The sequence below is a fragment of the Myotis myotis genome, unplaced genomic scaffold (assembly GCF_014108235.1).
Source record: "Myotis myotis isolate mMyoMyo1 unplaced genomic scaffold, mMyoMyo1.p scaffold_m19_p_15, whole genome shotgun sequence".
Classification (NCBI taxonomy): Eukaryota; Metazoa; Chordata; class Mammalia; order Chiroptera; family Vespertilionidae; genus Myotis; species Myotis myotis.
In genome coordinates, this window is record NW_023416319.1 from 39,845,265 (window position 1) to 39,861,258 (window position 15,994).

General features: G+C 37.7%; 2 protein-coding genes across 2 annotated transcripts in view; both read left to right on the forward strand.

Annotated features, from left to right (window-relative positions):
• Positions 1-15,238, forward strand: part of CCAR1 (cell division cycle and apoptosis regulator 1) — a 61,449-nt gene extending 46,211 nt beyond the window's left edge. Inside the window, 9 exon segments of the mRNA XM_036336916.1 lie at positions 1,072-1,263; positions 5,358-5,597; positions 6,433-6,541; positions 8,921-9,003; positions 9,632-9,778; positions 11,840-11,960; positions 12,048-12,233; positions 13,997-14,202; positions 14,883-15,238. Of these exon segments, the coding sequence (XP_036192809.1) occupies positions 1,072-1,263; positions 5,358-5,597; positions 6,433-6,541; positions 8,921-9,003; positions 9,632-9,778; positions 11,840-11,960; positions 12,048-12,233; positions 13,997-14,202; positions 14,883-14,942 (1,344 nt within the window). The 3' untranslated portion in view covers positions 14,943-15,238.
• LOC118670078 (U6 snRNA-associated Sm-like protein LSm2) lies at positions 1,273-3,729 on the forward strand. The gene has a single exon (XM_036336918.1). It carries the CDS (start codon positions 2,400-2,402, stop codon positions 2,763-2,765), a length of 366 nt encoding a protein of 121 aa, XP_036192811.1. The 5' UTR covers positions 1,273-2,399; the 3' UTR covers positions 2,766-3,729.
• Positions 15,239-15,994: the final 756 nt, after the last annotated feature.

Consider the following 15,994-nt stretch of genomic DNA (forward strand, 5'->3'; position numbering starts at 1 on the left):
TGTTGTTGTTGTCAATCCTTATTTGAGGATTTTTTTCCATTGATTTTTAGAGAGAGTGGGAGGGGGAGAGACACAGAGAGAGGAATATTGATGTGAGAGACACACATTGATTGGTTGCTTCCCACACCGCATGCCTCCCCACCTGGGCCAGGGATCGAGCCTGCAACTCTTCAGTCCAGGGGCCAACACTCTATCCACTGGGCAACCCAGCTAGGGCTCTATCTCTTTTTAATTGTGCGGATTCAGGAAGATCCAGAAGCCGTGCTACCACCAGTATTTCCCCAAAATCCCCTGATTTACTGTATGTAACATTAACATAGGTATTTCCCCCCTTCTTCACAGGTAATTTCTTATGCTGGGAAATACAAAGAAAGAGCCATAAAAACAGCTAAGACTTAGTAAATTTGAATTTTTCTCCATTCTCAGCCCTTAGGGTTGGAGTAATCATCAGAAGTAGTCAGGGACTTTTCTTTACATGGTATACATTTGATTACAGTTGACTCTTGAACAATGCTGGGTCTAGGGGCACCAACTCCTGCTCAGTCAAAAATCTGTGTTCAGAGGCCTGGCTGTAGCTCAGTTGGTTAGAGGGTTGTCCTAGTAGCCAAGGTTGTGGGTTCATTCTCCCATCAAGGCACATAAAAGAAGTAGCCAATGAATACATGAATAAATGGAACAGCAAATCGATGTTTTTTCTCTCCCTTTTTCCCTCTCTCCCCTTCCTTCTCTCCCTCCCTTCCTCTCTCAAAATCGATTTTAAAAAATCTTTATACAACTTTTGACTCCCTAAAAGCTTGCTGCCCTTGATATATTTTGGGGATTAGTTCCAGGAACCACTGTGGATACCAAAATCCATGGGTACTCAAGTCTTCTAAATAAAATGTCTTAGATCAGTGCATACAGTTGGCCCTCCACATCCTCAGACTCCCAGCCAGGGATAAAAACATTATAGGTATTGAAAAAAATTAACAAATGAGTGGGCCTATGCAATTCATATATTGTTCAAGGGTCAACTGTATGTACGTATTGTACATGGAAATTTAACCTTTACTTAAAATTTCAAATACTTAGGAAGAAGAAAGAAAACGTCAAGAGGAAATGGAACGCCAGCGTCGGGAAAGAAGATATATTTTGCCTGATGAACCAGCCATTATTGTACATCCAAATTGGGCTGCAAAAAGTGGCAAGTTTGATTGTAGCATCATGTCTCTGAGCGTACTTTTGGACTACAGATTAGAAGATAATAAATAACATTCATTTGAGGTACTGATTTAAGTTTGAATTGGTATCCAAATGAGAGCCACACAATTTGATTGGGTAATATATCTTAAAATTCAAGGTTCTTTTTTATTCTGTTTTTTAGTGTTTTTTTCTTGCAATTTGTTATTTTGGGGGAGAAATAAAACCAGGTGATTTTTCACAGACCCACTTTTGCTGATTGCATTCCTATGGCATATTTTAAATGTTTGTTCTGGCCTTGGTACTTCCTGTAAATTGATGATCTTAGGTCAGGTTCAATTTCTTTTTTTCCTAAGACTACTTCATAAGGTAGCAGTAAGTTTCCTCAGGATATCAGAGGTACGTGATACATAATATCTAATTGCCTCTCTTGGAAATGAGGCAATGCTTTATTACTTACTCTAGAATTGTAATACTAATTAATGGCATTGAAAATTTCATTTGTGATTGATTGAGGTGTAAGATACACTAATTGAGGTTCATCTTTTTAACATGAATCTATTTCTTCATACCATTATTTTAGAGCAGCTTTACAACATACAGCTTATCATTTTTAAAAACAATTGAAGATGTTTATCCCTAAGCAAATGATGGTTTTATTCTTTGAATAAAACAATATAAAGTATCTGAAAATATTAAATTTTTAATAGCCTGTAAAAATAATAATCATGTTCAATTATTGTGTCTTACCTTCATATTTCACCTTGTTTTAGTTTATATATTGTATTGGAAAAATCAGTCATACTTATTTGACCCAAGAAGTCATTGTCCACCAAATGGTTAGATGAAAATGAAGTAAAATGCTTAGACTAGAGACATTTGCAAACACATATAGATTACTGAGGTAGTTAGAAAACATGAAATGCATGCATATTGGTCTTAATATAAAATGTTACAGATATTTAAATGTTTATAATTTTTGATACATTAAAAATTCCAGTAAGCTAATATCCTTAAATGTTATCTCTCTGATATTTTTGTCACCAGTTGCCATAAATTTAACTCATAGTAGTATTCGCCATATAGTAGTCATTCAAGAAATAAGGGAAAAAATATTTGATATTACCTACTGCTTATAAAGTGTGTACTGTAGCCCCCTTCTGCACTGTAAGCTCCCCGAGGCGCTCCCTGCCACGCCACACCCCGCCCCATGCTGTCCCATGCTCTGGCTCGCGCTCTGGTTCCCACCTGGCCTCTGGCCCACGGCATCAGGCCCTCGCTTTCCAGGTCTGGCCCACAGCCCTTCTCTTCTATTTTTCAAGTCCCTTGTGGGCAAGGATGTGGTCGTGGAGCTCAAAAATGACCTGAGCGTCTGTGAGATCCTCCATTCTGTGGATCAGTATCTCAACATCAAACTAACCGACATCAGTGTCACAGACCCTGAGAAATACCCTCACATATTATCGGTGAAGAACTGCTTCATCCGAGGCTCAGTGGTCCACTATGTGCAATTGCCCGCACATGAGGTGGACATGCAGTTACTACAGAATGTAGCGAGGAAGGAGACCCTGCAGCAGAAACAGTGATGACTCCTCCTCTACTCCCCTTTCCTCTTCCATTGGTGATCCTTGACCTGGTGTCCCAGCCCAGGACCCCTCCTTCATACTTAAGATGTTTATTGTTTTTCAATAGTGAAGGTGCTTTTTTTAAAAAAGGGATGAGTAGGTGAGAAGACTAATTAGTGGGTAGCAGCTATCCTCAGTGAGAAGGGGAAGATAAGTTGTCTGGGGAACTGCATTGTTCCTGGTCCCCAGCACATGCCTTTCTTACTCCTTCCCCAGAGATGGTGGGAGAATCTCCTAGATTTCCTGGGCAGCATGTGATTCATTTGGGGGAATGGAAGGAATCTGTCCTGCATCGGGAATAAAATTTATGGTGCAAAAGTAAATAAAGTGTGTACTGTATATCTAATGCTGTAAGAGGCTCCCAAATTAATGCTGCTCTGGTGGAAACAAAGTGATTTGTGAAACAGCCCTTTGCTAACAAAATGGTCCTTTCTTTTTCCTCCCACCTAACATATCCCCCTGGTTAGTTTCCTTTTAACCTATTATTAGAATGAAGAAGTCATTTTGATATATTAATTTAAAAGAAATTATTCTATAACTAAGAAAAACCATGTATCATTGAAATTATAAATAGCTGATATATTAATGGTAGATGTATGTCTTTCAATGCTTGTAGATGAAAAGATATGCAGAATTAATTCTGCTCTTCTAGTTACTGTTCTGTACTAATCTAGCACATTTTAATACTGCTTTTTATCTCTATGTAGTAGAAAACTTTAAGGAAAAGATATGCCTCTTGCTATTTACTTACCCAAAGGGAGATTTTTGTTTAATGGTTAAGAGAAAGTAGAATTTTAAACATCTTTAATGGTCATTTTACTAATAATAGAGTTATTTTTTTTAAATATATTTTATTGATTTATTACAGAGAGGAAGGGAGAGAGATAGTTAGAAACATCGATGAGAGAGAAACACCGATCAGCTGCCTCCTGCACATCTCCCACTGGGGATGTGCCCGCAACCCAGGTACATGCCCTTGACCGGAATCGAACCCGGGACCTTTCAGTCCACAGGCCGACGCTCTATCCACTGAGCCAAACTGGTTTTGGCAATAATAGAGTTATTTTTATTAAAAATGTATAATGACTGAGCATGATTTAAATATAAGATCAATTACAATTTTAATACATTGTATTATCCTTTATGATCAGGAAAATAGATTAAACTGTTTTACCGAATATACTGAATATATTGCCAAAGATTACATATTTAGCATTTCAAATTAATTTGTTGAAAGCAATTAACTTTAGATATATTTACATAAGAAATTTAGTATATAATTTTAGGTCCCTGAGGATGCTAAAGTTCATTACCCATGTGTTCTCAAATAATAATGCATGCTTCCTACTCAGAATTTTGAATTGGTTTCCTCTACCTGGAATGCTCTTCTAGTGTCTATCTATGTATGGCATTCCCCTATCACCTTCAAGTCACTTTTTTTTAGAATGTCCACTGATCAGAGAGGCCTTCTCTGATTATAGTCTTGTTACTCTCTACTTTTATCTTGCTTGTTTCCTTATAATTTGATGTTGATTTGATTATTCTGCACTTTCTCTTACTGTGTTGTTAGCTCATGTGAGTTTGGATTTTTATCAGCTTTCTTCATGCTGTATCCCCAATGCCATATTGTTAGCTCATGTGAGTTGGGATTTTTATCTGCTTTCTTAAAAAATAAAATGTTGCCCTGGCTGGTTTGGCTTGGTGGATAGAGCGTCTGCCTGCGGACTGAAGGGTCCCAGGTTCGATTCCGGTCAAGGGCATGTACCTTGGTTGCAGGCACATCCCCAGTAGGGAGTGTGCGGGAGTCAGCTGATCTATGTTTCTCTCTCATTGATGTTTCTAATTTATAACTCTCTATCCCTCTCTCTTCCTCTCTGTAAAAAAATCAATAAAATATATTTTAAAAAATAAACAAAATAAAATGTTTTTATTGATTTTTATAAAGAGATGAAGGGAGAGGGATAGAGAGATAGAAATATTAATGAGAGAGAAACATCATCCAGTTGCTGCCCCCTGTAAACCAGTACTGGAGATTGAGCTCAAAACCTGGGCATGTGCCCTGACTGGGAATTGAACTGGTGACCTCTTGGTTCATGGGTTGATACTCAACCACTGAGCCACACTGGCCATGCTTATCTACTTTCTTCACACTATATCCCCAGTGCCTGGAACAGTTCCTGGTACACAGTAGGCATTTCATTAAAAAAACAAAACAAAAAAACTTGGATAAATGAATAAAGTACATTTATCATGAAGATTAATTGTATAAGGTAGTAGAGATTCTGTTTTTTCTATTCCTGATTTTCTATAGCATACATTTGTTTTTTAAAAATAATATTTGACCAAAAGGATACTAAACAGTATTTATATCTTCAGAAGAATTTTTGAGGATTTGGAGGCTTCTCAACATCATTGACATCAATTATTATAACTGTTTTTAGTGCACATTAATTGTTAGATATTGCAAGTTATTTGACAAATTACTGACTGTACTGGATTTTTTTCAGTATTTCTATTAAAGTTGTCTGGATTACTGTTGGTATCTTTTTATAGGTTTCATTATTTGCAGAACTTTTCAATGAAATGCTTCAAAGAGATTTTGGTGTCAGAATATACAAATCATTATTATCTCTTCCTGAGAAAGAGGACAAAAAAGAAAAGGAAAAGAAAAGCAAAAGAGATGAGAGAAAAGATAAAAAAGAAGAAAGAGATGATGAAATTGATGAGCCAAAACCCAAACTAAGAAAATTGGGGGATGATAAAGATAAGAAAGAAGATAGAGATGAAAAGAAGGTCTGTAATAATTTCTCTGACCACCAAACCTAATTTAGAAGTTTTCCAATTAATCTCTAGAATATAACAAATAATGATGAGTTTCATCAGAATAGTAAAACATAAAGGCATTACCATTTGCAACGTCATGGATGGAACTGGAGAGCATTATGCTAAGTGAAATAAGCCAGTCAATGAAGGAAAAATACCACATGATCTCACTCATTCATGGATAATAGAGACCATTATAAACTTTTGAACAATAATAGATACAGAGGCAGAGCTGCCTCAAACAGATTGTCAAACTGCAGCGGGAAGGCCGGGGAGGGTTGGGGGGCAGGAGGTAGGGGGGTAAGAGATCAACTAAAGGACTTGTATGCATGCATATAAGCATAACCAGTGGACATAAGACATTGGGGGATAGGGGAGGCTAGGGGACTGTCTAGGGCGGGGGGATAAAATGGACACATATGTAATACCCTTTGTAATACTTCAAGCAATAAATTAAAAAAAATAAAAATAAAAATAAACGGTTCATTTAATGCAAACTAAAAAAAAACAAAAAACATAAAGGCAAAACAAACTTTTAGTGTATTCGAAATTTAAGTCTTTGATTTAAGCCTATATAAACATCTATAACTAGTTTTATAGTTTATTCTTTTTGTTTAAGCCAGACAGCATGATATGATTTACATATATTGTGAATGGCAGTTAATTATTAAAGTGTATTATTGTAATAAATATATAATGTGATTCTACCTCAAGTAAGTTTAGTGGATTTAATTATTTTGTTTGTTCTAAGTCGATATTTGGCAAGATGTTTTGCTTATTAATTTTAAGGTATTTTAAATTACAGAAAGAAGATAAAAGAAAAGATGATTCTAAAGATGATGATGAAACTGAAGAAGATAATCAAGATGAATATGATCCAATGGAAGCAGAAGAAGCTGAGGATGAAGAAGATGGTATGATTCAAATTTATTTCTAAAGAACGTATATACAGCCCTGGATGGTTTGGTTCAATGGATAGAGTATCGGCCTGCGGACTGAAGGGTCCCAGGTTCAATTTCAGTCAAGAGCACATGCTCAGGTTGCAGGCTAGATCCCCAGAAGGGGGCAGGCAGGAGGCAGCCGATCAGTGATTCTCAGATCAGTGATTCTCTCTCATCATTGATGATTCTATCTCTCCCTTCCTCTCTGAAATCAATAAAAATATATTATTTTTTAAAAAGAAAATATACTTATATGTAGCCCATAGATACAAACAATAGTGCGGTGAAGGTGTGGAGTGGGATAGGGGCTGAATGGAGGCAGGCCAACATGTGGGACAATGGGAGACATTGTGATACTGTCAACAATAAAAATTCATTTCTTCTTAGTATAAAAAATATATTTGTTGTTTAGTAGCTTTATCTTTGAAGTCTATAATTTTAATGTTTTTTAGAATACAAACTATTCTTTAGTGAAAAAATCTTTATATTAAGTAATTTTATTTTTAGGTGAGAGACTTAAATATATTTAAAAAAAGAAAACTGATTTTTGCATTTTTATTTTATATATATACATTTTTATTGATTTCAAAGAGGAATGGAGAAGGAGAGAGAGAGAGAAACATCAGTGATGAGAGAGAATCATCAATCAGCTGCCTCCTGCACACCCCCTACTGGGGACCGAGTCCACAACCCAGGCATGTGCCCTTGACCGGAATCAAACCTGGGACCCTTCAGTCCACAGGCTGACGCTCTATCCACTGAGCCAAACTGGCTAGGGCTGATTTTTGCATTTTTCAAATATTATGAAGACTATTATACATCCAAGGGTTTTTTTTGCTGTTTTTTTTTTTACCTAATTGTTTATGAGGTAAAAAGTTTGCAAACATATATTAGTGGTAACAGTGGAGCTGGAGAGTATTGCACCTTCTCTAAGCTGCACAGCAAGAACCACCAGTAGTGGTGCTTGCGGACAGCTTGGTGACCCATTGGGTGTCAGGATGTCTGATAGCTTTATGGAATGGATCAATGAGGGTAACCTCAACGAATCTGTGCATTGAACTTCACCAAACCAGTTAGAATTCAAAACTCTCAGGGCTCCACAGTGCCACCCAGCTTCTTCCTCAGAAGCAGACTGAAGGCTTCCAGCAAGTTTTAGCTGGTTACTACCATGATATGATGGACAGTCTTGCCCTAGGTTGCACCCTTAGGACTTGAGCGTTTGTGGCCACCACTATGCTCATGAATCTGATCTATGACATGACCTTGCGTGGCCTTGTATCCCAGCTTTATGAGGCCAGGTGGAGAACAGAGAGCTGGCAGTACCGCCAGCAGTGCACCCTGAGAAGAAAGCGCATTATATCAGACTGCTTCTTCCTGGATGTACTTGTAAGTGCCCTTCTTGGCTTACCTGATGGCTGCAGCCAGGTTGAAAGATATCGCCCAAGTTTTAAATCAAACTTTTACCAATAGGAATGATATTCAAAATACTTTACAATAGATTACCTAACCAGTCATAGATGCCAGCCATAAAGTACCTGTAAAGCTCCACTGTCAATTTTCTAGGTTTTTAAATAACAGTTGAGATTGCCAATATATACCACAAAACTCACTTATTTTAAGTATGCAATTTTACTTTTTAAGAAATAGATTTTTATTGATTTCAGAGAGGAAGGGAGAGGGAGGGACGAAGAGAAAGAGAGAAACATCAATGATGAGAGGGCTGCCTCCTGCATGCCCCACACTGGGGATCAAGCCTGCAACCAGGCATGGCATGTGCCCTGACCGGGAATCGAACTGTGACCTCATAGTTCATAGATCAGTACTCAACCACTGTGCCACACAAGCCGGGCTCCTTTTAGCTTTTATTTTTTTAATTTAAATTATTTATTCTTGAAAGTATTACTCCTTTTAGCTTTTAGAAAATATACTTGGCTCTGTGTTTTGTTTAAATTTGTTATTTTCAGTTTTGCGTATAAAATTCAGGTTTCTTAAAATTGTGCCATCCAGATATTTATAGAATTAGTTTCTTTTATCCGATTAAATAAAGCCAGTCTTTTCTTTGCACTAGTCAGTTTATAAGATTCTTTTATTTTTAATTGTTTCTTACAAAATCCAAACTATTTTTATTTATGTGTTTCTTTGCTAAAATGCCTTTTTTTTTTCTTTCTTTCTTTTTTAATTTATTGGAGTGACATTGGTTAATAAGATACAGGTTTCAGGGGTATAATTCTATAATACATCCCATTTGCTAATGTGTCATTTGAAAACATTAGTAATAGAAAAGTATTTTTTGTCTCTGTTGTAGTTGAAGTCTGTATTGAGTTTGTTGCTACTCTTGTATTGATTTTGCAGATCGGGATGAAGAAGAAATAAACAAACGAGATGACAAAAGAGATATCAACAGGTATTGCAAGGAGAGACCCTCTAAAGATAAGGTATTTATTGCTTACTGTGTTCTTTATAATGTGATAATTCCATTTCTTACATAATCCAGGCTTATTATTAAACACTAGAGGCCCGATGCACGAAAATTTGTGCACTGGGCAGGGAGGGTCCCCTCATCCCTCTCACAGTCCAGGACCCTTCGGGGGATGTCCACCTGCCAGTTTAGGCTTGCTTCCTGGGGGATCGGGCCTAAACTGGCAGTCAGACATCCCTCTGGCAACCTGGGAGCCCTCAGGGAATGTCTGACTGCGGCTAAGGCTACGGAGGAGGCGGGAGAGGCTCCTGCCATCGCTACACCACTGCGCTCACAGCCATCAGCCCGGCTTGTGGCTGAGCGGAGCTCCCCCTGTAGGATAACATAGTTATGAAGTTTATTGGTCCTTGTATATCTATATATTACCACTCAGAGCAAAATTCTGCTATTTTTATATTTGTGGTTATGTCAGATAACCAGTATATCTTATTCCTTTCTCCCATACACATAAACCAGATATCAACTTATTTGAGCTAAGATGAGGTAAAGGTGTTTTCCAATTTTTATTATTATATGGACATAGTCTCAATTTCTCACTTTTCAGGGGTAAAAATTATATGCTATGTCTTCTATATTCTCTTTAGGAAAAAGAAAAGACTCAGATGATCACAGTTAACAGGGATCTGTTAATGGCATTTGTTTATTTTGATCAAAGTCATTGTGGTTACCTTCTTGAAAAGGATTTGGAAGAAATACTTTATACTCTTGGACTACATCTTTCTCGGGCTCAGGTAATCTTGTGAATATTTAAAATGAGCATTTTTAAGTAACTTTTTTTTTATCTCTTAGATTTTTTAAGTATAAAAGCAATATAGTATATATGTATTAAATATAGTAGTACAGTCAAGCAGTTATGAAATGTATAAAAAAGTTAAATGTCGCCCTAGCCGGTTTGGCTCAGTGGATAGGGCGTCAGCCTGCAGACTGAAAGGTACCGGGTTTGATTCCGGTCAAGGGCACATACCTGGGTTGCAGGCTTGATCCCTAGTAGGGGATGTGCAGGAGGCAGCCGATCAATAATTTTCTCTCGTCCTTGATGTTTCTCTCTCTCCCTCTCCCTTCCTCTCTGAAATCAATAAAAATATGTTTTTAAAAAGTTCAATGGCCAAAACCGGTTTGGCTCAGTGGATGGAGCGTCGGCCTGCAGACTGAGAGGTCCCAGGTTCGATTCCGGTCAGGGGCATGTACCTGGGTTGCGGGCATATCCCCAGTGGGAGATGTGCAGGAGGCAGCTGATCGATGTTTCTCTCTCATCGATGTTTCTAACTCTCTATCTCTCTCCCTTCCTCTCTGTAAAAAATCAATAAAATATATTTAAAAAAAAAAAAAAGTTCAATGTCCCCTCTCCTAATTCCCATCCAATATATATGAAATCATTTGATACATATTGATAGACAACTTTTTTTCCATTTAACAATCTATCATGGGCATTCTACCATGAAATTAGAGACCCACTTTATTCTTTTTATGACTGTTTAACATTACATGATATAGATGTGCATAATTGCCTTTAACTAGTCACAGTTGCTGGCTGGCTTTTAATTTTTTAGAATTGCAAACTAAGAGGGAAGGAGGGGGTGGGTAAGAGATCAACCAAAGGACTTGTATGATGTGCACTGACCACCAGGGGCAGATGCTCAATCCAGGAGCTGCTGAGGAACAGCAACTTTGCAGAGTACGCTCTTGCACTCTGGGACCCCTCAAGGGATATCGGGCTGCTGGTTTTGACTCAATCCCTGCAGGCCAGGCCAAGGGACCCCACCTGCTGGAGGGACCCCACTCACTCTGCAGACACCCTTTGAGCCCTGGCACGGCCCCAGGTGTCGCCGGCTGGGGAGGGACTGCGAGAGGTTGGCTCCAGGGAGTGTCCAGCCTGTCTTGCCCAATCCCACCCCACCTGCCACCTTCTAATTAATTTACTTTCAACGTGCACAAATCCATGTACCAGGCCTCTAGTCTATACATAAAAGCCTAAGCAACCGGCCAACTGTTCGACCAGCCAACCGGTAGCTATGATGCGCACTGACCACCAGGGGGCAGACGCTTAACGCAGGAGCTCCTGAGCTGTGGTGACTTGGCAGCTGTGGTTTGCGGGTGACGCACCCGAAATCAGGGCCGGAAGCCCGATTCCAGGGTGCATCACCTGAGAACCACCCTCTCGCAGTCCAGGACTCCTTGGGGGATGTCAGAGAGCCGGTTTCAGCCCAATCCCCACAGGCCATACCGAGGGACCCCACTGGTGCACAAATACATGCACTGGGTCTCTAGTACTAGTACTATAATAACTGTCTTTGTACATATAATTTATGTTAGTTTTTCTTTCAGCGTTAGACTTTTGTTTTTAACAAAAATTTTTCAGCCCTAGCTGGTTTGGCTTAGTGGATAGAGCATCAGCCCTGTGGACTAAAGGGTCCTGGGTTTGATTCTGGTCAAGGACATGTATACCTTGGTTGCAGGCTCGATCCTCAGCTTTGGTCGGGGTGTGTGCAGGAGGCAACCAATCAATGTGTCTCTTTCACATTGATGTTTCTCTCTCTCTCTCTCTGTCTCTCCCCGTCTTCCACTCTGTCTAAAAATCAATGGAAAAATATCCTCAGGCGAGGATTAACAAAAATAATAATAATAGTGTAAAAAAGGTTTTTCAAATTATAATTGGGATTTTAAGTTTTTATGGAAGATTGTTCAAAGATTAAGTGCTCTCCTTGGGAGTGAGTACCTGAGAAAACGCAGTTTTTGTTCAAGGGGAGTAAAAAATTATTTTCATTTTTGTAACTTGTTTACTTATATAACAGGTAAAGAAGCTTCTTAATAAAGTAGTACTCCGTGAATCTTGCTTTTATCGGAAATTAACAGATACCTCAAAAGATGAAGAAAACCATGAGGAGTGTGAAGCACTGCAAGAAGATATGCTAGGTTTGCGAGTATTATTTTAAAATTGTGCCACTATATAAGTATTATTAGTTAAAGAAAAAGTAAAATATGGTACCTTTTATATTATAGGAAACAGGTTATTACTTCCAACACCAACAGTAAAACAGGAATCAAAGGATGTGGAAGAAAATGTTGGCCTTATTGTTTACAATGGTGCAATGGTAGATGTAGGAAGCCTGTTGCAAAAATTGGAAAAGAGTGAAAAAGTAAGAGCTGAAGTAGAGCAGAAGCTACAGTTACTAGAAGAAAAAACAGGTAAGAACAGAATTGGATGTGTCAGTACTTCTAACACCCTATTGGGCTATATACAGGGTGTCCCCAAAAAATGTATACACACTTAAACAGCTGGTAGCTCAACTTTGAACATGAAAGGTAGTTTAATAAATACTGCCTTTATAATTATTCAGAGTGTGTGTATATATTTTAGGGAGAACCTATATTTGTGTAGATACATACATACCTTTACATATTATATATCATATATTTTAGTCTAGGCCACATAATTTAACTTTACTTTTGACCATTTTGGTTAAATGTAAGAAAATGCTTAGCTATATGAGACTTAATTTTAGATCTTCATGTGTATGCTCAGGTTTTTGTTATTTTTTTTGCTGTTTCTTAAAAATATATTTTTATTGATTTCAGAGAGGAAGGGAGAGAGAGATAGAAACATCAATGATGAGAGAGAGTCATCATTGGCTCTCTCCTGCATGTACCACCTTGAGAATCAAGCCTGCAACCCGGGCATGTACCCTGACCGGGAATTAAACCTTGACCTCCTGGTTCATAGGTTGATGCTCAACCATTGAGCCATACTGACCAGGCATATTCTCGAGTTTTTTTTGTTGTTCTGTTGCATCCTTTTCATCCTTTTTTTTTTTTTTTCTAAAGATCTGATTTTTTAAAAATACATTTTTATTGATATCAGAGAGGAAGGGAGAGGGGGAGAGAGAGATAGAAACATCAGTGATGAGAGAATCATTGATTGGATGCCTCCTGCACGCCCCCTACTGGAGATCGAGCCTGCAACCTGGGCATGTGCCCTTGACCAGAATCCAACCCTGCACCCTTTAGTCCACAGGCCAACGCTATATCCCCTGAGCCAAACCGACTAGGGCAACCCAAGGATATTTTTCCATTGATTTTTAGAAAGTGGAAGGGAGGAGGACAGAGAGAAACATTGATGTGAGAGAGACACATCAATTGGTTGTCTCCTGTACATGCCCCGACCAGGGCCGGGAACCTGCAACCAAGGTACGTACGTGCCCTTGACAGGAATCGAACCCAGGACCCTTAGTCCGAAGGCCGATGCTCTGTCCACTGAGCCAAATGGGCTAGGGTTTCATCCTCCTATTTTTGACTGGTTTCTGCTACTTTGTCTAATCTATGCAATCATCTAAAAATGGAACCTGGCCCTGACCAGTTTTGCTCAGTGGATAGAGCATCGGCCTGCCGACTGAAGGGTCCCAGATTCAATTCCAGTCAAGGCATGTACCTTGGTTGCGGGCACATCCCCAGTAGGGAGTGTGCAGGAAGCAGCTGAATCGATGTTTTTCTCTCATCGATATTTCTAGCTCTCTACCCCTCTTCATCTCCCTTCCTCTGTATAAAATATATTTTAAAAAAAAATAAAACAATGGAGGCCTAACCGTTTTGGCTCAGTGGATAGAGCATCAGCCTGCAGACTCAAGGGTCCCAGGTTAGATTCTGGTCAAGGGCATGTACCTTGGTTGTGGACACGTCCCCAGTGCGGGGTGTGCAGGAGGCAACTGATCGATGTTTCTCTCTCATCGGTGTTTCTAACTCTATCCCTCTCCCCTCCTCTCTGTAAAAAAAGCAATAAAATATATTTTGAAAAAGAAAAGAAAAACATCTGATCTTTAAAAAAAAAAAATGGAACCTGGATTTTAGAAGTAATACTTATATAAAACTTAAGTTAGTATTGCAGTTTGCTTTGTAATTTTTGAAATTGACATTTGTGGGCTATTTTAAGGAATTGCATATGCATTTTTTAATAGATGAAGATGAAAAAACCATATTAAATTTGGAGAATTCCAACAAAAGCCTCTCTGGTGAACTCAGAGAAGTTAAAAAGGACCTTAGTCAATTACAAGATAACTTAAAGATTTCAGAAAATATGAATTTGCAATTTGAAAACCAACTGAATAAGACAATCAGAAACTTATCCACAGTAATGGATGAAATCCACACTGTTCTCAACAAGGTTAGTAGTTTGTACTTTCAATGTTTTCATAATTTATTCCAGTTTTTTAATCTATTTCGCACTATTTCTTGGTGGTTTTTCTAGGAGCAAATAATGGTAGCATTCTGCCCTTCATCAGATTGTTCAAAAGCAATTCCCTAAATATCAGATTTTTCTAGAACCTACTCAGGATGTCAACATGGTTTATTTCCTATAGCAAATGTTATTTGTATTCCTCAGTGAATTTGAATTTGAGGAAGATAAAACCACTCTTTTTAAAACCCATTTACTTTTGGGCAGAGTTGAGAAGCTCTTTGGCACTCTCAAAATTAATTTACTAGTACTCTTTTGTTACTAGGGAAAAAATCCAGTAATTCAATGCCATTGTAAACTAACTTCAATAATAGAGATCTACAATCTTTTTTCTCTTTCAGAACAAGAAGAAAAAAAGCTATAGTGCAAGGAATTCACTACTGTTATTCCTTAGGACTTCTCATTTCTCAGGGCTCAGATGGCTTTCTCAAATACTAGAAGCCATTCTGCATAGAATTTAAAGATTTGAACATAGTTGCCCCACAGGGTCAATTTTCCATAGATATTAAAATGGAGTATCTCTGTTTACTAATGTTTATTATTTGTTATAGTTACATTTAAGAGACTCTAATAAAATATACTTTTTCCTTGTCTGTTATTTTATATAGGATAATGTGAAGAGTGAAGATAAAGATCAGAAATCCAAGGAAAATGGTGCAAGTGTATGATAATACATGTAGTGACGAAGGAATGGTGTTAAATAATGTAATATAAAAAATCATGATACAAGAATGTTTGGAAGTGATGCATGTTTGATTTTAGTAGTATAAATATCTGTTAGTACAAACGATGTATAAAGTTTTATGAATGTGAGAGTCTGCTTTTGAAAATTGCTTGTAATTCCTGGCATTCAAATTATTAAACACTCCTTGAGTGAAATAATTTTGCATTGCAAAATGTTTTAGGATCAACTTTGTTATAGTTTTAACACCAATAAACTTCATCAGTTTAATTGACAGTAGAATTTAATTACCAAATGTCTTTTATTAAAATACCTAGGGGAAAAAAGAGAGAAGAGAGAGAGAGAAAAAACAACCTAGAAAATTGTGGTAATTTTATTTATAGAATTTTTTAAAGTTTTAGTATTTTAAAATTTTAGTATAAATCATAAAATAGCATGCTGCTTAAGTTTTGCAAGTTTTTGACCCAGACTTTTTTACTTGTCATAAAAAGATATTCCTCTAATATCTGTCTCTGAAAACATTCATTAAAAATTCAATTTATCCAACAGAGAGTACATAAAAAACTAAGAAGCAATTGACAGTTGATATTATCTGTGGAAGGCTTTACATAGAATTAAGAGTTCTGATGTTAATGTTACTGCTTTCAGTGAATTGTTTGACTTTTTACGAAGAGCACCCATATTATAATTTTGAGGGTTTTTTACAGTATATATCAAGTGTACAGTTTAGCACCAAGCCAGTAGATGTCACTATGATGTCTTAAGTTAAGCCTTGTTTAATTAAAAATAATATTGTTTATTAGTCTGTGTACTTCCTTCAGAATTGAGTGGATACATAAGAGTCGATTAGCTGTTGAGTGGAAAAAGTAGGAAATGTGATATACTGTTAAACAGTGTTTCTAGTCAGGTGGTGAATTTATCCCCAGAGGACATTTAGCAGTGTCTGAAGACATTTCTACTTGACACAGCTGGGTGAGTGCTTACTAGCATCTAGTAGGTGCTAGAGGCCAAGGATGTTGCTAAACATTCTACATTGCT

Bases quoted from the DNA above. Each gene is read 5' to 3' on its own strand.
- LOC118670078 (XM_036336918.1), top strand. From the start codon at position 2,400: ATGCTCTGGCTCGCGCTCTGGTTCCCACCTGGCCTCTGGCCCACGGCA.